General features: G+C 40.5%; 2 protein-coding genes across 2 annotated transcripts in view; one reads left to right on the top strand and one right to left on the bottom strand.

Annotated features, from left to right (window-relative positions):
* The window catches only part of ntaq1 (N-terminal glutamine amidase 1), a 31,662-nt gene extending 30,710 nt beyond the window's left edge, over positions 1-952 (top strand). The window contains exon 6 of the mRNA XM_072570884.1: positions 844-952. Within this exon, the coding sequence (XP_072426985.1) occupies positions 844-917 (74 nt within the window). The 3' untranslated portion in view covers positions 918-952. The remainder of the gene's footprint in view (positions 1-843) is intronic.
* On the bottom strand, positions 843-21,461 carry fbxo32 (F-box protein 32). Its single transcript, XM_072570882.1, has 9 exons — positions 20,403-21,461; positions 15,988-16,100; positions 9,148-9,197; positions 8,952-9,044; positions 5,007-5,100; positions 3,632-3,816; positions 1,923-2,105; positions 1,681-1,824; positions 843-958 (listed from the first exon to the last, which is right to left on the bottom strand). Exons 1-9 carry the CDS (start codon positions 20,513-20,515, stop codon positions 869-871), a joined length of 1,065 nt encoding a protein of 354 aa, XP_072426983.1. The 5' UTR covers positions 20,516-21,461; the 3' UTR covers positions 843-868.
* Positions 21,462-21,997: the final 536 nt, after the last annotated feature.

Genomic DNA, 21,997 nt, shown 5'->3' with positions numbered 1-21,997 from the left:
AATCATAATTACAATCACTCCCTTACTCACTTCTTGTTACTTCTCCATTATTGCACTATGTACAATTCCCTCACTCCAGACTGCCAACATCTTTAACAGTATACAGCATGGGAAGAAAATTATCAATCCAGCACCCACTTTACAATCTAACGTAACTATCAGATATTATAAAAAAAGTACAAAAACAAAATTGAAAGGATAACTGCGACGCTAACCACAATTTAAAAGTTCTTACAGCAGAACGGAGCACGACTCAAGTTGTTGTCAAGCAGTTGCCGCCCCCCCCCCCCCCCCCTCACTGCCAATACCAATAATCAAACAGAATTGCTTTCAGTTGCATTCATATTACTCAGTGATGTCTCCATACTAATTATGGGAAAGCGGAATACAATCAACTTGCAATTCGGAGGAAATAGTATCCCAAGCAGTGAGATAAGCATAAGCCAGTTTGAGTGTAAAATGGTTCCACACCTCAAATGGGTAGCACTGACCTGACTGGGCTTTCTGTGCATTACTCCCATTAAACCTGTCAATCCCATTTTAGAAGAAAATATATTCGAATGCTTGTTGCATTCCCGTGATGCTCTATAACCTATTTGACAGCATGATCTGACTTTATTGTTCAGGCAAAAAGCATTGTTTCAGTAACTTTCTGCTCAGGATATCCTATAGGATATTTACAAACTACAGATAATTTTATATTTAAAAAAAGACTTAATCCACCTCTGTCAGCTTCACTGTACAAAAGGAGGTATAAATATTAATGTACATTATTTACACATTTAAAAGCAAAGTACACAAAGTCAATAGATCTCAAATCCCAATGGAAATTTGTTTTCACAGTGGGAGTCCTCTGGAATCTCCATATTCAGAACTTGAAGAGACTGATGAAGTCAAGAGGTGAGACAGCAGTGTAAGAACCTTCTGGGTCATTGGATGTGCAAGGGTGATTTGTATCCTAGAATTGCAATGAGAGAGATAAACACTTTATAATATTTATAAATGAATGAAATGGAACAATGAAAAAAGATCATGGGATTGACAAATGAACAATCACATCAGTAATACTTGAATATGGCTTAAAAGAAGAAAGACTTTACCAAAGTGTTTTGGTTTGCACTCATCAAGAGAAATGCAAGAAGGACAAATTTCAAACATTTGGTGATTGGAAGAGATCCCAGTGAATTAATTTTAAAAGAGCAGGTGAATTCTCCCTGGCATTCTGGACAATATTCATTCCTCCAAGACCAAAGAAGCTAATCATCTGGTAATTATCACAATGCTGGTAGTGGAAGCTTATGGCACACAAACTGGCTACCACCTTGCCTAAACTACAGCAGTGACAACACTTCAAAAAGGTTCTTAATGGATGGTGAATCACATTGAGAAATTCTGAGATATGGAAATTGACAAAGAGATGCAAGACTTTTCTTGTGAGCAAACAGCCTGATAAAAATGAATACACCCTTCACATGTGCCCCAGGTTCTGCATGCAACTGTAATAAAGTAGGATAATTTATCCAGTAATCAGAATTTATAGTTTTGAATGTAAATGTGTCATTCTATAAAATGGGAATAAATGGATGCTATTTTGAAGTATAAGGGAATAACATGTTATACAAAAAAAACAATTCTTTTTCCTGGATTGGACCACAGGTGTTGACAAAGCCACCAACTTACCTTCCAAAAGAGGATGTGACAATGTCGACAGAACTGTAGTGTGTCCCCATACTGTTCCTTCCTTGGGTAGCATCTGCTGAGCTTAAAATACATCTTCTTCCAATCCAAGTGGCCTTTTTCAGATAAAATGAGTCGTTTGCGAATCTACAATTAACAAGACAGAAGCTTGGTCTCTCTGAAGCTTGCTGAAGGGTTGTGTTGAATTTAAATTGAAACTAGATTTTTGTTCATGCATTACCTACCTGACGTTCTGTGAAGTGATAGCGGCACAGTCTCTTCCAGAGAAGGCGATCTTCACTCAGCACTTGCAGGTTTGGAGACACCTGTCCCAGACTGACAATGTCTCTCCCATCAGCCAACCTTTCCATGATGTTCAACTGCAGACATATTGGTAGGTCTGTGAGGGTCAGTCCTGTATTCAAAGGCTGCAAAACAAGAAACATCAAATGTTAATTAGGGCTCGAGGGTATTATAGAAAAGGATTTTATCCCAGCATGTCCCATTCTTCTATCACCCCAACTCTGCTCACTGACCTAAACTGGTTCTGTAATCAGACAACACCTTGATCTTAAACATTCTCATTTTCATTTCCTAATCCCTCCACGGTACCCCACCCTCCAAAGCCCTCCATCTCTATCCAACCCCACAATCTTGGGGATCCTGGCACTCCAATCTCAGGCTCTTGAACATCCGCTATATTTATTATTTCATAATTGGTGTCCATGTCATCAGCTGCAATACCCATGTTCTTGAACACTATACAGGGTGCAAAGGAGGTTCACCAGGATGTTTCCTGATATGGAGGGCGCTAGCTATGAAGAGAGGTGGAGTAGATTAGGATTATTTTCATTAGAAAGACAGAGGATGAAGGGGGACCCGATTGAGATCTACAAAATCATGAGAGGTGTGGACAGAGTGGATAGCAAGACACCTTTCCCCAGGGTTGGGACTCAATTACTAGGGGTCATGAGTTCAAGGTGAGAGGGGAGAAGTTTAAGGAAATATTGTGGCAAGTTCTTCACAGAGGGTGATGGGTACCTAGAACGCGTTGCCAGTAGAGTTGGTAGAGGCAGACACGACAGCATCATTTAAGATGTATCTAGATAGATGAATGAGTGGGGAGTGGACAGATACAGATCCTTAGAAAATAGGTGACAGAGTTAGATAGAGGATCTGGATCGGTGTAGGCTTGGAGGGCTGAAAGACTTGTTCCTGTGCTGTAAGTTTCTTTGTTCATCTCCATCTATTCTCCTCCCTTTCAGTTGGTTCTTAAAAATGACCTCTTTGGCCGAGCTTTTATTAACCTGTTGTAATATCTCCTTATGTGGCTTGTTGTCAAATTTCAGTGATGGCATTCAAAAACAGGTCATTGGTATTAATGAAGTGATGCCAAACAAGACGAATTTCGAAAGATCCAACCCACTGTTCAACATGACAACAAGAAAATAGCATAAAAATGACAAAAATGATTCAAAGACTAGAGTTAAAATAGAATGCTTTGATAGAATACAGCCTTCAGCAGAGTGTCTTCAGTTGAGGGGTTGGAGCAGTCAATCACCCGCTTTCGGAAGGATCTGATAATGTCAGAGTCCCTGCCATGCTACAAAGTCACTCACCACTCTGACTTGGAAATCTATCCCTGTTCTTCCAGTTTTTCTGCATTAAAATCATGGAAAACCCTCCTTAACAACACAGTGGGTGTATCTACACTGAATAAACTGTCATGGTTCAAGGCAGTAGCTCATTACTTTCTCAAGGACAGCTAGGGATGGGCAATAAATGCTGCCCCAGCCCAGGACAGCTACGTTCCCATAATAAATTAAAAAGATTTATGCTTATTATTTAAAATCGCTACTTTAGTACAAATTACAAATGTCTAATAAGAGTCCAAATGGAATGGGCATGTTTTCCTTTATGGGCCTTGGAGTTGCTGTTTATGGCTACCACTTACCCTGATGATGTGAATATTGTTCAGTTGCTGCTGCCAGTGCATAATGACCTCCATTCTGTAGACCCAGGTGTTTATGTTTCCCACCAACACACACTTGCCCACACCATTCACCAGCGCGCAGAGAGTTGTGTACAGACTATTCAGCAGCTCTTTAATTAGTCGGATATCCTGCTGGTCTTCAAGCACTAAAAAAAAATGACCAAAATATTCTCAATATTAAAAATAGATGTTCTAACAATGAATAGTTAAGAGTGGAGATAAGAGGGGAAATTTGTAGAGATGAGGAGATTACAGAAAAAAAAAGTTAAAGGTGTTAAATAAATAATGAAACATCTGTTGTCACTGAATTACAACCAACTTGTATTTATATAGCACTTAAATGCAATAAAGTGCCTTATACTGATGCATTACAAAGCAAAATTTGACACCAAGTCACACAATGTTATGTTCGGAGACCAAAAGCTTGGCCAAAGAGGTAGATTTTAAGAAAATATTCAAAGGAAGTGACAGCATGGAGAGATTTAGGGAGAGAATCCCAGAGTACAGAATCCAGTCAGCTGAAGGGACAACTACCAATAGGAGAGTGATTTAAATCAGGAATATTCAAGAGCTCAAAATGAGGAAGACAAGAAATCTCAGGATAGTGGGACTACAAGGGGTGACAATTATAAAAAAGGGGATGAGAGGTCATGGAGATAGCTCAAAACAAAAATGAGAATCTTTAAATTGCGGTGCTTGAAATTGGCTGATCAGATTGTCATTTTGCTAGAAATTGGCAACTTTCCAAAATAAATGCACCCGGACAAGATATTCAAGTATGTTAATTGTGTCATCATGGCAGTGGTGAACAATGAATCACTTCCAACCAATTGATCCCATGTTCTAGGCTCTTCATCGGAATCACTAATAGGATTCATAATGATCACTTCAGTCCTAAAGACTCAACGATAGGCACACATATGCTGCAACTACTGGACATAAAAATTCTAATAGCACAAAAATAAAAGGTTTTGTTTTAAAAACTAACTATTCTCCCTCAAAATAAGCTTTCGCATTTTGATTCTCAAAGTACATATTTAATTCATGCAGTGCGTTTGGCTTGATTATCAAATGCAGACTGAAGTTGTAGTCTGCTTTGTATCCATATCATTTGCCAAGTGGATCAGCACAGAAGAATTTGCGAGAACTGCTCACTAATTTTCTAATGCCGTCTTAATGGATTCTTAACTCTACAAGAGTACAAACAAAGAATTTTCCTCTTGCTTTCAATCATTAGATCTATGAAATTCTAGTTAAATATGAAAGTGGAACAAAGAAACAACTAGAAGGTGATTTTATAGTATTGAGACCAGCACTGTTCACAGTTACTGCTCACCTTTCTGTACAACTTTCTCCAGAATGTTCATGTAGTTTTTCTGGGCAATCCCACTGAGGGATGTGAGCTGGGATTTTGCAATGAGCTCCAGCAACTGCAAATAGAAAATAACATTGGCATCATTTTAGCACAACAGAGCAATTCCATAAGTCACTCAGCTGTTCCAAATGTGATAACTTAGGCCATTGCAACTGTATAATTAGAGTTCATCTGCTCTATGTCAAGGGTGTGTATGTGTTTGTGTGTGTATTACTGAGAGCTGGATTTTCATGCACTCCTGCTGGTGAGGGGGGGGGGAGGGGGGAAACAAATAAAATAGTCAAGTGTATAGCTCACCATATTCCACCTCACACTGAAGTTGACCCCCCAGTAACAGGTGGGAGGAGGCAAATAACATAAATCAATAAATAAAAAAGGTCTGTGAGGCTACACTGCAAGCATATTGACCAGGTAATACACTGCCCATACCATTATATGACCGGAATGAGCAAGTGGGCAGGCTGTTTGTAAACAGCTAAGATGAACAAAGGCAGGAATTAAATTGGGGAGTGGGTGGGAAAAACAGAGTGAGAACATGAGACAGAGAGACGGGGGTTACCACGTGCTTTTCAGTGGCAACCACCCCACAATGTAATCATCTCTCAGACATGCACACCCAAGCTGCCTTCCAGACCCTCGCATCCAATATCACTCCTCCCCTAATCTGATAAACTAGCATTCCTCTTTGTCCTAAAGCCACAATGGATTTTTTTGGGCAACAGCCATAAACTTCTTTGCATTCCTTACTGCAGTCCAGACAGTGCCCACCATGGAGCTGATGACCTGCTGGAACTGATAGAGCTGCTGAAAGGGACTGACTCCCACATGGGAGAAAAGTTCTGCTCTCTCTTTTAACAAAACATTGCAGAAACTCAGCAAGTCTGGCAGCATTTATGGGAAGAAAACAGAGTTGATGTTTTGAGTCCAGAATGAGCCTCTTCATCAGAAGTCCTGCTCTCTAACATTTTGTTCTACCTGCAATGTATTTTATCAGTGGGGTTGGCTTCTTGCAGGTATGCTGACTTTGCTTCTAGGAGGTGGTGTACAGTCCATCTCTACCCCTATAAACTACAGGCAAAGGCAGATCAGGTTATGGCAGGAGGTGTTATTGAATAAAGTTTAATATTAGGAATTCTGGATGAACACTAACTCTAACTTGCAGCAACATTTCACTAAAGTTAATTTGTATGGTTTCTCAATTAGTACTGGGCCATTGAAAAATTGAGCAAAGTTCAAATCACTTGGAGTAATCAAATATTTCAGTTTTTAAAATTTTGCTGACAAAGGTTAAAATATAGAAGTAAGGAACAGGAATTCCCCATGAACAGACATGGTCAGGGTGAACCACTCTTCCCCTTCCTTTGCAGGAGTGCACATTATCGCCATTGGAGAACACTCAGTTCTTGAGCAGTTTGCAGTAATAAATTGTCTCAAATCAATTACCTGGTCCTCAGTGCACAAAGAATAGAAGAAAAAATTCAGCATAATTTTGCTCATTCATTTACACTGCTCATGTCACCCACGTACAGGCCATCACTAATGGCAAATGTTGTGGGTTAGTCTGTCTTTTGTATCTTTAATTTGTTTGTAGAGTAAAAACACTAAAGAAGTAGTGTAGAGAAATCAAAATGAATTTACCTAGTGCTTTGGTAGGGAAAGATAGTTAACCCTCTGGACCCGTTCCTATCCAGAACAGAAAGGATTTACATCCTGTTCACTTACCTTCAACTGCACTTCAAGACAATAATGAATCAGCCAGGAGGTTTAGCTGTACTGTCAAAAGGTGGCATCTTTCAGATGAGACATTAAACCAAGACACTGCCCTCTCAAGTGAAAGCAAAAGATACTATGGTATTTGTTGCCAAGAAGAGCAGAGCAGAGCAGAGTTATCCCTGGTATCCTGATCCTTCAGTCGTTATCACAGAAAGAAAATCTAGTCATTATCAGATTGTTGTTTCTGGCCGTTCATTATGTGCAGTCATGTTTTCGACACTTCAACAATGACTACATTTCTAAAAATACCTTAGTGACTGTGACCTGCTTTTTTTTTGGGGGGGGGGGTGGAAATTCCCCACAATTGGGAAGGGTGATACATAAATCCAAGCATTTTCTTTAGAGTCAAATTATAGCCCCTTCGCTCAAAAGGACACAATTTTGCTCTTTCTAAAGAAGAGTGAACTGTTAGTTCACTGTCTGAGCCTGAGTGTCATCTGTTAACGAACAAGAGTTGAGATGACACAAAATACTGGTTGGAGAGAATGGAGGGGCAGCAGAGAACATGGCAGGAATTCCAAACAGTTCCACTTCCGTCAGCACCTTTCTAGTCCCAGCAACAACACACTGGGATAGTGTATCAGCTGCTGGCTTTGTCACTCAGTATGATGATTTGACTTATGATTGATAGCTGGGGCTGCTATCCTTTATGACTCAAGCTAATGGATCCCTACTTGAACTGTATGGTGACCAGTGCAAGCAAATCATTTTCGGTGGGGGGAGGGGAAAGAGAGGAGGAGGTGGTGAGTCTGTGCATCAGCAAAAATTGCAAAGGTCCAACTGATACACATCTAAAAGGAAACTCTCCTTGGAGATGAGCAACCTTTCCTTTCCAGAAAACAAACTCTTCATAAAGTGACTCAGCAATTCATGGGATTACAAGCTGTAAGTCAAGAACTATATAGGATTTCCTGGTATGAACAACACAAAAACAGCCCACTGGCACAACTGATTTATGCTGGACTTTATGCTCCCACTTCTCTTCATCTCATCCTTTCATCATATCTTTATACTACTTTCTCTGACATATACATTTTCAGGGGAAAGCTGTATCTCCACTTTCACCTTAACTATTCCATGTGGTTATAATTTCCAGTCTCACTATTCTCTAGGCAAAGTGATTCACTGGAATTCCTTTAATAGACTTATTAGTGGCAATTTTATATATTTATGACCGTCTAATTCTGGTCTCCCTTACAGGTAGAAACATCATATCCACATCTATCTTCATCAAACCCCTTTCATAAGTTTAAAAGATCTCTATATGTCATCCTGGAGTTGACTCTCCGCACCCGCGATTAAATTAAAAAAAGAGCCCAAACCAGTCTATTCTTCTTTGTTTGTATGTCAGTTTCAGTTAGTAACAAATCAAAAATGCATTGAAAAAATCTGAATAGTCACTATAAAAGGATTCAGGAAGGGCAGCCATTTATGTGCACACTGTATGCTGCTGGACAAAGACAGTTTCCAATGTTGCCTTGTTTGATGCTTGACAAGCCGTTTCGATTTCAGAGCAGTACAATTTCCATCAGATGGAATTACTTCTCCTCCAGTCTGTACAATGAAGGATTCACTGTAATCCCCAATAGTCCTTTAGCGGTGTAAAATTGCAATTAATCATTAATGAGGTGGAAATAAAGGCAAAAATAAATTTAAAATACTTACATTTATATACCACCTTTCATGACAACCAGATGTCTCTTAGGGCTTCACAGTCAATGGAATATTTTTGATGGATAGTGGCTATTGCAACATGGGATATGTACCTGCCAACTGTGCACAGCAAGCTCCCACAAACAGTGGGACAGAAATCAGTTTGAGAAATATTAATTGGGGGATAAATACTCTCCAGGATACCAGGGGCAAGGGAGATTTGAAATAGTGCCACAGGATGTTTTGCACCCACCTGAGTAGGGTAGATGGGTTTAACCTCACACCTGAAAGATCAGACCTCCAATAGTGCAGCTCTCCCTCAGCACTGTACTGGAATGTCAGTATTCTTTTTTGTGCAACTTGAATCCACAATTTCTTTGGCTCAAAAAGGTGGGAGATCGCCCAACAGAGACATGGCTGCAACAACCCATAACAGTAAAATTTTCAACTGAACACAATAGAAATGTGAAGACCACCTACCCTCACAACATAGTGAAATCTTCTGGTATCTAATATTGCACTGGAAAAATCTAAACGGTTGAAAGCTTCACCCAAAGTGCAATATCCATGACGCTGGAAGAAAAACAAGAGACTATCAGTACTGTTGATGGAGATCTGATTAATATAGGATCAGTGAACTTGTGGCTGTTTATTGATATAACCCATTATTACTTACCTCCTTTGTACTTCCTTTGTGAACAGAAATCCAAGTCTCTTGGTGGAAGTCTGAAGGTAAACAAATGTAGTAAACATTATTTGTTGACTGCAAGAATTGCCTGAATAAATACACAGACAACTCAAATGATTTCAAAGCAACAAATATCTGAACATTTGACCCCAGATCTACTGAAGGCTACAGTGAGACATTACACATCTACCTACCACCATCATTTAGAAGCCCTGGCTGACATGGTTGCATTTTGATTAGGACTTATGGTGAAGCTCTGGAAAAAGTCACCTGATGATTTAAACCTCTCCAGGCACAAGTTTCGATGGGGCATGCTGCGTAATCGCACCCTCAACAACTTCTTTTGAATTGTGTCAGCTCATCAAGCCTATCGCTGAACCAGTCCATATTCAAATACAATATGATCTGGACAATGCCCAGACTTGGGCCAACAAGGGGCAAGTAACATTCACGCTACACAAATGCCAGGCATCTCTAATAAGAGACATTCTAACCACTGCTCCTTGACACACAACGGTATTTCCATCACTGAATCCCCAGCTATCAACATCCTCAGGATTATCATTGACCAGAAACTCAACTGGACTCGCAGCAGAAACTGTAGCCTCAAAGGCAAGTCAGAGGCTAGAAATATTGCATCAAGTAACTCATCTCCTGACCACCCAATGCCTATCCACCATCTACAAGGCACAAGTCAGAAATGTGATGGAATTCTCTCACTTGCTATGATGGGTGCAATTTCAATACTCATGAAACTTGACACCATCCAGGACAAAGCAGCCCACTTGATTGGCACCACATCCATAAACAACACCCTCCACCAATGCTCAGTGTGTACTATTCAGAAGATGCACTGCAGAAATTCACAAAGATCCTCAGACTGCACCTTCCAAATCCACAACCACTTCTATGTATAAGCAAAAGAGCAACAGATACATGGGAACACCACCACCTACAAGTTTCCCTCCAAGCCACTCGCTATCTGGACTGTTCCTTTAGGTCACTGTTCCTGGGTCAAAATCCTGGATTTCCCTCCCTAACATTATTGTGGGTCAACTTACAACACATGGATTGCTGTGGTTCAAGAAGGTAGCTCACCACCACCTTCTGAAGACAACTATGGGCGGGCAATAAATGCTGGCCAGCCAGCAACTCCCACACCCCATTAGTGAATAAAGAGAAAAATTCCTCCCATATACAATTCCTCAATCACAACCTGTGCACCTGAGATGAGGAGGTTGTCCTATGACGAGAGGCTGAGTGAAGGGAGTCTGTATTAGAAGAATGAGAGCTGATCTTATTGACACGTCAGATTCTGAAGGTAATTGATAGAGTGGATGGAGAGAGATCTTCCCTGCTAGTCAGAGAATCTAAATCAAGGGGACACAGTCTCAGGATAAGGGCTAATCATTAGAACTGAGAAGTGAAATTACTTCACTCAAAGGGTTGAAAATCTGTATAACTCTCTTCCTGGGAGCCTCCACCACTGAATACATTCAAGACTATGATAGATAGGTTTTTGTCTCTAAGGGAATTAAGTGAGATGGGGAGTAGGCAGGAAATGGGAGAGAAGCCCAAGATCAGTCATAAAATCATAGGATCCCTACAATTTGGAAACAGGCCATTTGGCCCAACAACTTCACACCGACCCTCCGAACAGTATTGCACCCAGGCCCATTCCCCTACCCTATTCACTTTTCCCCTGAGTAATGCACCTAACCCACACATCCCTGGACACTCTGGGCAATTTAGCATGGCCAATTCTCCTGTCCTGCATATCTTGGACTGAGAGGAAACCGGTGTAATAGACACAGAGACAATGTGCAAACTCCACACAGTCAGTTGCCAGAGGCTGAAATTGAACCCAGATCCCTAGCGTTGTGGAGCACAGTGCTTACCACTGAGTCATCATGCTGATCATGACCATATTGATTGGCAGAGTAGGCCCTAGGGATTATATCATCTCCTCCTGTTCCTATTTCTTGTTCACAACATGGCCCCATTCCCATGCTCAATTCACTTTCTTGAAGGAGGTCAATGACCAGAAGTAAGCCCTCAAAGGATGACAAAGGGTAACTAATCACAGAGCACCAAAGTATCCATTCCATCCACTGTGTCTGTGCCAACTCTTTGAAGAAGCTATCCAATCAGTCTCAAATCCTTCCCTGTTCTTTCCAAAAGTTCTTTATAACTCCAAAGTATTAAACATTGTAGAGATGTGCAAAGTGATGTAATTTAGTAGGAAGAATGATGAAAGGCAACATGGAATCTTTATTCTACGAGGTTGAGTCTATAGGGTTTCCTCCGGGTGCTCTGGTTTCCTCCCACAATCCAAAGATGTGCAGGTCAGGTGAACTGGCCATGCTAAATTGCTCAGAGTGTTCAGGGATATGTGGGTTAGCTGCATTAGTCAGGGGAAATGTGAAATAATAGGGTAGGGGAATGGGCCTGGACGATACTGTTCAGAGGGTCAGTTCATTTCTAAAGATGGGGATGAAAAAAGGGATCTAGGTACATGTGCATAAATTGAAGGTGTCCAGTCTCCTTCAAAGTGGTTCATAAAGTTGAAGTAATCCTGGACTTCGTAAAAAGAGGCAAAGGGTACAAAAGCAAAGATACAATGAATCTTGACAGATCATTTGGTTTGACTTCAAATGGAGTTGAATTCGGAATACTGCACTTTCAGAAAGGATTCAAAAGGCTCTTGAGAAGGTGCACTTAAGATTTAAGACAATAGTTCAAAGGCTGAGGAATTTCAGTTTGGAGAATAGTTTAGAGAAGCAGGGATTATTCTCCTCAGAGAAAATTAGGTTCAGAGAAGATTTGCTAGGAGGTGTCCAAAATCATGAGCACTTTGGGCAGAGTAGATAGGAAGGACCTGATGGATTCAATCATGACTTTCAAAAGTCAATTAGATAAGTATTGTTGGGAACAGAATGCAGGATTACATGGAAAAGGCTCAGGAGTGGGACAAGCATGTTGCTCTTGCTGAGAATTGACATGGCTTATATGGGCTGAATGATCACCTTGTCTGATGGAACCAAACCACAATTACTGCCCACCAACAGAACTCTGAACAACCATAACCCTCAAATAGTTCACAAGCCATGATCTTATTAAAATGATGGAGCAGCTGAAAGGGATAAATAGCCTAGTCCTGCTCCTATTTTATCTTATATTTATTTAACAATGATCCATATCCTTAGCCTAGTCAACTTCAATCCCCAGTACATATTTCTCAGTAATAGTTATTCAATAGAGGTGCATAAGGAAGAATTGAGGTACATAAGGAGGAGCTGTTAGCAATTCTGGAAATTGTAAAACTAGATAAGTCCCCTGGGCCAGATGGAATTTATCCTAAGATTCACTGGGAAGCCAGGGAGGAGATTGCCGAGCCTTTGGATTTGATCTTTATGTCGTTGTTGTCTACAGGAATAGTGCCAGAAGAATAGAGGATAGCAAATGTTGTTCTCTCATTCAAGATGGGGAGTAGAGACAACCCTGGAAATTATAGAGCTGTGAGCCTTACTTTGGTTGTGGGTAAAGTGTTGGAAAGGGTTATAAGAGATAGGATTTAGAATCATCTAGAGAGGAATAAGTTGATTAGGGATAGTCAACATGGTTTTGTGAAGGGTAGGTCGTGCCTCACAAAGCTTATTGAGTTCTTTGAGAAGGTAACCAAACAGGTGGATGAGGGTAAAGCAGTTGATGCGATGTATATGGATTTCAGTAACGTGTTTGATAAGGTTCCCCACAGTAGGCTATTGCTCAAAATATGCAGGTATGGAACAGAGGGTGATTTAGTGGTCTGGATCAGAAATTGGCTAGCTGATTATGAGGGTGGTGATTGGTGGGAAATACTCATCCTGGAGTTCAATTACTGGTAGGGTACCGCAAGGATCTGTTTTGGGTCCATTGTTTTGTCATTTTTATAAGTGACCTGGATGAAAGCATAGAAGGATGGTTAGTAAATGTGCAGATGACACTAAGGGTGGTAGAGTTGTGAATAGTGACAAAGAATGTTGTAGGTTACAGAGAGACATAGATAAGTTGCAGAGCTGAGCTGAGAGGTGGCAAATGGAGCTTAATGCAGTAAAGTGTGAGTTGAGTCACTTTGAAAGGAGTAACAGGAATGCAGAGTACTGGGCTAATGGGAAGATTCTTGGTAGCGTAGATGAGCAGAGAGATCTTAGTGTCCAGATCCTTGAAAGTTGCCACCCAGGTTGATAGGGTTGTGAAGAAGGCATATGGTGTGTTAGCTTTTATTGGTAGAGGGATTGAGTTTTGGAACAATGAGATCATGCTGCAGTTGTACAAACTCTGGTGCAGCCACATTTGGACTATTGCAGACAGTTCTGATCACCGCATTATAGGAAGGATGTGGAAGTTTGGAAAGGGTTCAGAGGATATTTACTAGGATGTTGCCTGGTGTGGAGGCAAGGTCTTACAAGGAAAGGCTGAGGGGCTGGAGGCTGTTTTCATTAGAGAGAAGAAGGTGGAGAGGTGACTTAATTGAGACATGAGATAATCACAGGATTAGATAGGTTGGATAGTGAGAGTCTTTTTCCTTGGATGGTGATAGCTAGCACAAGGGAAGAGTTTTAATTTGAGGGGTGATAGATATGGGTCAGAGGTAGTTTCTTTAGTCAGAGAGTAGTAGGGGCGTGGAGTGCACTGCCTGCAATAGTAATAGGCTCGCCAACTTTAAGGGCATTTAAATGGTCATTGGATAGACATCTGAACGAGAATGGAATAGTATAGGTTAGATGGGCTTCAGATTGGTTCCACAGGTTGGCGCAACATTGAGGGCTGAAGGGCCTGTACTGCACTGTAACGTTCTAATACTGCAGTAGCTGGGAGTTTATATCACATCTGCTATCTGCAGAGAAGAGTACATTTTGCTATTACTTGGGATTTATAGGCTACAATATAAAATAATTTAGCCTTATAAAAAGTCATTGTCATCTCATTTATTTTACTGCAGCCCCGAAAAAAATCTGAATCAAATATTTTAGCATATAAGGCCATGAGTGCTGATAGGTGAATCAGCTTGAGTTTTCATGGGTCATATTAACCCAGGCCACAAGAGGAAAAAGAAACAAACCAGCTTTAAGAAAAAAGTGGTGCTTAAATAAAGGAACAGCGAATGATACAGCTCAGAAAGAGACCTCTCAGGCCATCATGCCTCTGCTGGTTCTTTGAAACTGAAAGCAGTTTAACCAAAAACCACCTTAAATTATGTATCATTAGCACAGTCAAACATTTATATGGATGACATGAGAACTGAAGTTTTGATTTTGTACAAGCCAAATGGTCTGTGCGCTATGAATTCTATATGCGGCCTCAATAGTAAAATCACCACAACAGGAATGTCTTCAGAGTTCTAGATTGTCTCTTGGATCAGAATGTGGGCAGTCCCCATTTGTACGCCTAAACAGAGTTCTCAACACTTGCAGTTCAATTGGTAAGGTGGGAGCAACCCAGAGGAAGCAGGGCTGTGACCCAACAGCCTGTCGAAGGCCTGATAACTCTTCAACTTCTGACAGTGACCTGTTTATCGTCTCCCTCACCTCACACCAAACATGACAGAAGCAATGTTATCACAGGGTGGCACAGAGAAACCAGCAATGATATATTCGCATCAGTCTAATCTCTTGGGACATTTGAAACATTTCTAGTTAAGGTCAAGAGAATCAGTACTGCTCATCTGAGACAGATCTCAACCATACATATTTCACATGACAATTCTCAGGTGAAAACAGCAAAGAAATAATTTTCATTTACGTAGCACCTTTCAGGATATTACAAGTACTGTACAGGAAATAAAGTATATTTTGAAATGCTGAACTCATGTAATGTAGGAAAATACTGCAGCAGGTTTGTCCACAGCAAGCTCTCACAAACATCAACGGGATAATAACCAGAGAATAATATGCTTTCATGCATTGGTGCGGGAATAAACGTTGACCAGAACACCAGGGGGAACTCTGCTGCTTTTCTTTAAAACAGTCAGTTTGATATCTAACTCAAAAGGCAGCATCTCTAACTATGTGGCACTTTGAGGACTCCTCTAAGGTGTCAGTCTTGAAATTGTGTTTATGTATCTGGAGAAGACACTTACTTTTTAAAATGTGTTTACCAGTTCTAGATTCTCCTACGGGGAATATCCTTTTAAAATCTACCCTGCAAGTCTCCTCTGGATTTTATATGTTACAATGTCAAACAGAGGGAACAAGATTGGCTCAAGTTAGTTTGACTCACATATTCATGCTGTTTCCTTGGAGGGTGTTATGGAAGCATTTGCAGGCTAATCAACAAACCGACTGGCTGCATTGTGAACACTCCTTTAGGCATCAAGTCCTTGAGAGGGTCATGTACTCAGTGCCTTATGGTTCAGAGGTGGGAGTGCTACCAGCTAAGCTACAACATGCCACTGTTTGCATTGACTGACATGATGTCTTGATGGATAATGTTGGACAGTTAATTGGCAGCCACTTTTCCTACATTACAACATTGACTGCACTTCTCTGCTTACAGAACATTTGGATATATCCTGAAATGCTGTGTAAATGAAAGTTTCTTCTCAAAATGAAAAAAAAAGTAACAAAATTCTATTAGGCGCTCAACACTTTACTCATGTAGAATAAGCATTTTCAGCCAACTCCTTCCTGACTGATTGCCATTATGGGATAATTCATGGCTGGAACATTTCCCAAAACTAAACTTGCACAACAGTTTCAAATATTCAGTTTAGAAGATAAAAGTTATGGCCGAAAGAGACTAATCCTAAACATTTTGAAGTCTACTCAAAAGGTGATGAAAACTCACATTGGATTTTTGTGTTGTTGTTCAGCAGATCCTTCTTTCTCTTTTTTGTCATCATATCGCAACCAACACTCTTCAAAAGGTTCTCCTTGTTAAAATCCTCTTCATCACAGAAACTATGTAAAGACAAATGTGAAACATGAATTGTGCTGTAAGACATGAACAGTTCAATGCAAAAAGTGGCCAATTAAATCAGCAGGAAATATGCTTTGCGTCTAGACACTATGAGAAAGGGGAAATCCACCAGTATTTTCTCAAGTCTCACTATTCCAGGCTTCCAGTTGTAAAAGTATTGCAGAGGGCAGAAAAGTTTGTTTGACTGGCATTATAAAGTGAGCCAATTGGAATGTCTGTTTGCTTTCCAATGGACCTAGAAATGGTGCTACCCTAATGGATAACTTGGGTGACCAATGGTAGGAGTTTGGGGCTGGGTCACGTGATGAAACCTCCAAGACATAGTGCAGAGTGATACTGTTTGCACCCAAAACTGTGCTGGTACTTACATCTTACACAAACCTCCTTGGGCTCATATAGCAACTCCAGACTTTGCTCCAACTGATGTCAACTACTTTAAAACTAGTTTAACTACTAATCCATGCCATTCAATAGTTGTAAAATGTCATTTCCAAGAGCCCACTCTGGGAGCTAATTTTTTTCCCTCTAACCAGCCACATTTCAGAATCAGGCTTATTTCTGTTATTGTCTCAAAGGCTAACAAATTTCCAAGGCTCTTGTGCACTGATAAATAAAGTTGTTTTGACAAGTCTCAATTTCTACAAGTTAAATCTATTCTTACTTTAGAATCTGACACACAAAAATATACTGGAAGCCTGCAATGGTGCACTTTACAGATTTGAACTAGTTCTGCAAACTTTGTAGTAATGAAGCAAGGGCTCTACAATTACGTAAAATATGAGGGGGGGGGGGGGGGGAAGTGATAGGAAGGCCTGTTGCTGGGGCGAGGGTAGGAGGAGACTGGAGTGAAGCATAAATAGCAGCATGGATCAGTTCAGCTGAACTATGTAAATTCTAATTATTTCCGTGCAAAAGCAGAACCAGTTTCTAACTTCAAAACAATTTTTTTTACACTGACCAGAAAAGAAATGGCCTCTATAGCTGAAATAATCTTTAGGCCTTCTTTTGAATGGTTATTATTCAAGATAGAAGTGCAAGATTCTAAACAAACATGATCATTTTTAGGCCACAGATTACCATTCAGCAAGGGAAGTTGGTTGTGAACAGCCAACCACAAGTTATTTATAGCATTGATCTGTGACTTGATTTAGCCAGTCCCATGTCTGTAGAAAGAGCTCAATGGGATTTGAAAAAAAACAAACATCACCCTGAAGAGGAGGATGCAATAAAACTGCACACACAGGTTCTCCTGGCTCCAGCAAACTCTTCCAACAAAACTGGAAGCTGCTGCAAAAAACAGTTGAAAGATGTTACCCAGTGGTCTGTAAATTGGCTCCCTGGCAGACAGCCAGTGTCAATGAAGGCAACGGAGTCTGGCAAGCCCTGAGCCGGGGTTGGAGGTGAGGGGGGGGGGGGGGTGGAAGGGATAATGAAACAAACTAAGAGGAAGGGACCACTTTTAAAAAAGGTATTTTGATGACTTATTAGTTCACATCAATCTGAGAAGTGTTGCTTAGTACAGAGACTGCTGTATTCCCTCAACACAGGAAAAGCAGGAAGCCATTCAGCCCTTTCCATCATTTAATCAGATCATGGCTGATCCATATCTTAGCCCCATGTACCAATCTGTATTTGTTAAACTTTGATACTTTACCTAACAAAGATCTATCAATTAATCTGTCTTGGCGTTTTGTCAATTGACTTCAAGCCTTAGTAACATTGCAAAAAAGAGAGTTTCAACTTTCCACTCCCTTTTGTTTAAAGTGATACTTCCTGACATCATCCTGAACAATCCAACTCTAATCCTAAAGTTATGTCCTTTATATGTCTGTTATAAACTATGCACTCTCCCCACCATGTTCCCAAGAAAATCTGAATTTGATATAATTTTCCCAGTCTGCAATGCCTCAAAATATACAAACATTCTTGCTGTGCAGATTTGATATTTTTGCCAAAACAAATGGGGGGAAAAAATTAATCATCTTGAGTAAATGTTTTCATGTTTTGGCACAATGCGTTGTCCTGAATGAGAGGTTTCCACCCAATTCCTGTAAACCTTGATATCACTGATCCAGGAAAGAGAATGAACTTCAACACATTCTGCAAACAAAGTTTTAAACAATTCTAAATTGATAAAAAGCAACCATATTTCAAAAATAACATTTTAGAAATTTTAAAATCAACTTTAAAGGACATCATCTGCCATTATAACGTATCATTCTTTGGACGAGGGCATTGTCATCAAGGTCTGGAAGGTGGTGGTGTCAAACTGCCTTCTTGAACGACTGTAATCGATATGGTCAAAGTATAGCAAAGTGCTGTAAGGGAAGTAATTCCAAGATTTTGAAGCTCCGGAACATTGTTCCAAGTCAATTTAGTGTGTGACTTCGAGAGATCTCCTGGTCTTTCCAGGCCATAAAGGTTGCAGGATAAGAAGCCTTGGTAAGATACTGCAGTGATCTTGTACACGTACACATTGTTGCCACTATGTGACAACAGGGGAGGGGATGAATCTTTAATGTGATGGATGATGTGTCTGAACGAAACTAAAATTTTCTTGATGCAGTTACTTGTCCCTGTTGCTCACTGAGTAAGTGCAATAACAGTTGTGCTTCTAAAACCCTCCAATATTTCTTCACTCTTTTCAATTTTAGCCACGTGTGCACAAGTTTCATTGCCCATCTACTGACAATGGTACCTTCACCCTCCTCAGGGCGAAGATGTAGAATTTCCTCCTGCTCTGCCTCTCTCTCTTCCCTCAAGACACTCTTTAAAGCCTACTTGTTTAACCAAGCTCTAAATCCTCTGTTTTAATATCTCCTTTATATGTGCTCAGTGCACATATTTTGTTTGATAACACTCCCGTGAAGCAAACTGGGACATTTTTACCAAGATAAATGTAAGCTGTTGTTGCTTCACTGATGATTTTTTTTTCAAACCAAGAAAGGCCCAGATCTCTGGTCTGACCATTAAATGTCATAAGTCCTCATCCCTGCTTTGTGATCACAGTCAGAAGGAAAACATGTCTGGACATGGATCACAGTCAGGCTTGCCTGAAAAATACCACCCGCATCGAGAAGAGTCTGCTGATGCTGACCATCTGATCTCAGACTGGCAGAGTGCCAGACATCAGCAGTCTGACTAACACTCTTTCCCGTTCATCAAGAACCTTGTTACATACAACTTTCTCTTGAAAACCTGGAATGGCAAACATAAAACGTTGTTTTCAACGATAACTATCAATTGTCCTATTGTCCTAGCAGATCATCCACAAAGACGGCAGGAATTGTCAGGTCACAAGGCAAACTCAGGGGTAACAACAGGTTCCACAATAAAAGGCAACAGGTGTTTACTTGTACCTTACACAACAGCCCAGCAATCAGAAGGGACTTTTTCCTTCCTTGCACTGTGTGTCCGGGCAAACACAAACGTGTGTGAATTTGCATTAGTGTTTTTGTTTTGAAAAAGTTCCAAAAATATACCAAAGTGTTGAGTTTTCACAAGAATATTTTGCACTAAGTTTTTCAATCACTTTAATATATAACTCTTTGGTCTTTTCAAATTTCGATATTTACTAGGCAGTGCAGATGAGTAATGCTGTCAGCGGGATCTGTTTGTTTTCATCAGCTGTTCCAACTGTAACATTTTTAACAAGGAACGCTTATGTAAAGAAAATGATATTCTCAGTGTCCTCTCACGCCAAACCACAATCTCGATAAAATAAAAATCTGGTCGTCGAACGTCATGTCTCCAGAGCGAAAAAATTACCCTAATCTGTTGCAACATTCTTCCAATGTGTCCTTTAAGAGGACACAATGTACAATCACAATTTAGCCTAAGAATAGACACTTTGTTGACCCTCAAAATTATAAGACCCAGATTTCAAACAAAAAAAAGACACTTTTATTATTTTTCATCACTAGACTGTAAGACGCTGTTTGTGTTTACTTGTAGATAGATGCAATTAATGTAGCATTGCATACCATGTTTTGCTCCCTAACCATAAAACCAACTTGTTTCGCTTGACTTCCTTGCGGTGTTGCCTATACTGTCATGTTCGAAACTATTTCCTCTGTTTGTTAACTTTAACACATTAGTTCCCTTTTTGGGCCAATCTATTTCTTCTCCAATTACAATGGTATTTAAGCCTGAATTCAGTAAGAAAAGCACCTTTTTGAATACAGATTTACAAGAAACTTTTCTTTTAAAAAAAAGCACATAAATTCTTGCTGTGGTCACCGAGGTTTGCTGAGTTGTGAACACTGGAGCTAGAGGTAACTAACCTGTTCAGCGGTGTGACATTATTGTTTGTTTCATCGTTGGATCTTTTCCAGCCGTTGTCAGTTTTGATCCAACTCTGGCCGGGAGATCTCCAGTCCTGACCCAAAAACGGCATCTTTTCAGGCACTGAAACAGCCCTACCTCTGTTACCAAACAAATCAGTGATAACGTCACTTTCTACTGGCCAGAACTTCACTCCCCCGCTTCGGTTGCTGTTGCTGAAGAGTGGGAGAAATATTTATCTAACTCCTTGAAGATGCTCCTGTTTATTTTAGCAGAGATGCTTAGCTTGCATACTCCAAATTTCCTCTAAAGTGATCAGATCTTTTTCTTCCCCCTCTGTCATACAATTGCTGTCGCCGATATTTCCTTTGCTTCTTCTTGCCTTTACTTTCCGCTAAATCTTTATATTCTGGTCTGCGTTTCCGAGTTCCTTCAGCCTCCCGCTCCTTGTTTCTTTGGGGTCTGTAAAGTTGTTCCCGACTGCTTATTTATACAGCCCCTTTGTTGCCGGAAGAGATCGTAGCTCCGCCTCCCCTCCCATCCCCCAGGTCAAGTCGCATAGTGCCATCCCAAATCATGCAGCTTGTTCACATGACACATTGTTTTCCCTGTTCGGCTGCTGGAACAGCGTGATCCAGTGCGAGTTGCACAAGGGGGAAGGAGGAAAAGAGGGGAAGAAAGGGCACATTGACAACAAATGCAACACTCGCAGTTGCTACACGTTCAATCCCTCTTTCCTTGTAGCTGGTGGTTTCCACCACTTCTCATTGCTTTGACTACGTCAGTATGTACACTCAGACTGGCAACGTGTTTCATGAGATCCAGTTAAAGCTGAATCTAACTTGACAAGAATTTATGATCGACACAAGAAGTTGAGTTGAGAATAAAATACCCCTTTATGGCTGAACTTATTTGGCGCTTTTAACACCTAAAGTTCAGATACTTCACATGAGCAATATAAAACTAAAGTTGACAGGGATACGCATAAAGGCAGACTTTGGTCAAATTCTGTTCCTGTTTGGTTGCGCCGGGGAATGGGTTGGACAAAGATTGGAAGAGGCTTGATTACCATCAAAAACTGACCTTTTATTTCATACAGAAAATATTAACTCCTGGTACCTATAGAACAAAAGTTCACAGAAAACTTCTAGACACAACGCTCTGAGTCACGTGCTCTTACATCATTTCCCTGATGATGTGGACAAACCGATTTACATATTCACATTAACCCTTCGCATCACATCTCCAGCCCAAGTCTCTGGAGATAACTGCTGTGGCAATTTCACCTATCTACCCACCATGTTCTCAGCTCTCTAGGAGGAAATGAAGAATTTGAGTTCTCCATCTTTTCTCTCAAACTCTGTTGGGCAGATTGAGAACCAGAAGATGACGCCAGTTCACCATTCAGACCATCTTCCAGGTCCTCTGAACCATTGGTGAATTCTGTAAAAGGTCGTCTCTTTGTATAAAACACATGCATTTCTTGTCTCTCCTCACTATTCCACATCCAGTTTCAAGATAGTGTCCTGGATGCAATGTTTTCTTATGAATTTGGTCTCATGAGTCATGAACCACAGTGACTCTTGAAATTCGA

This window comes from Chiloscyllium punctatum, chromosome 5, assembly GCF_047496795.1.
Source record: "Chiloscyllium punctatum isolate Juve2018m chromosome 5, sChiPun1.3, whole genome shotgun sequence".
In the NCBI taxonomy this organism is placed as follows: Eukaryota; Metazoa; Chordata; class Chondrichthyes; order Orectolobiformes; family Hemiscylliidae; genus Chiloscyllium; species Chiloscyllium punctatum.
This window is presented reverse-complemented; position numbering and strand designations above follow the sequence as displayed.

Coding starts and splice junctions, on each gene's coding strand:
- fbxo32 (XM_072570882.1), bottom strand. CDS start 20,515: ATGCCGTTTTTGGGTCAGGACTGGAGATCTCCCGGCCAGAGTTGGATC. Junction 16,101..20,402: donor AATGTCACACCGCTGAACAG/GTTAGTTACCTC, acceptor GTCTTTACATAG/TTTCTGTGATGAAGAGGATT. Junction 2,106..3,631: donor ACAATATTCACATCATCAGG/GTAAGTGGTAGC, acceptor CTTGTTTTGCAG/CCTTTGAATACAGGACTGAC.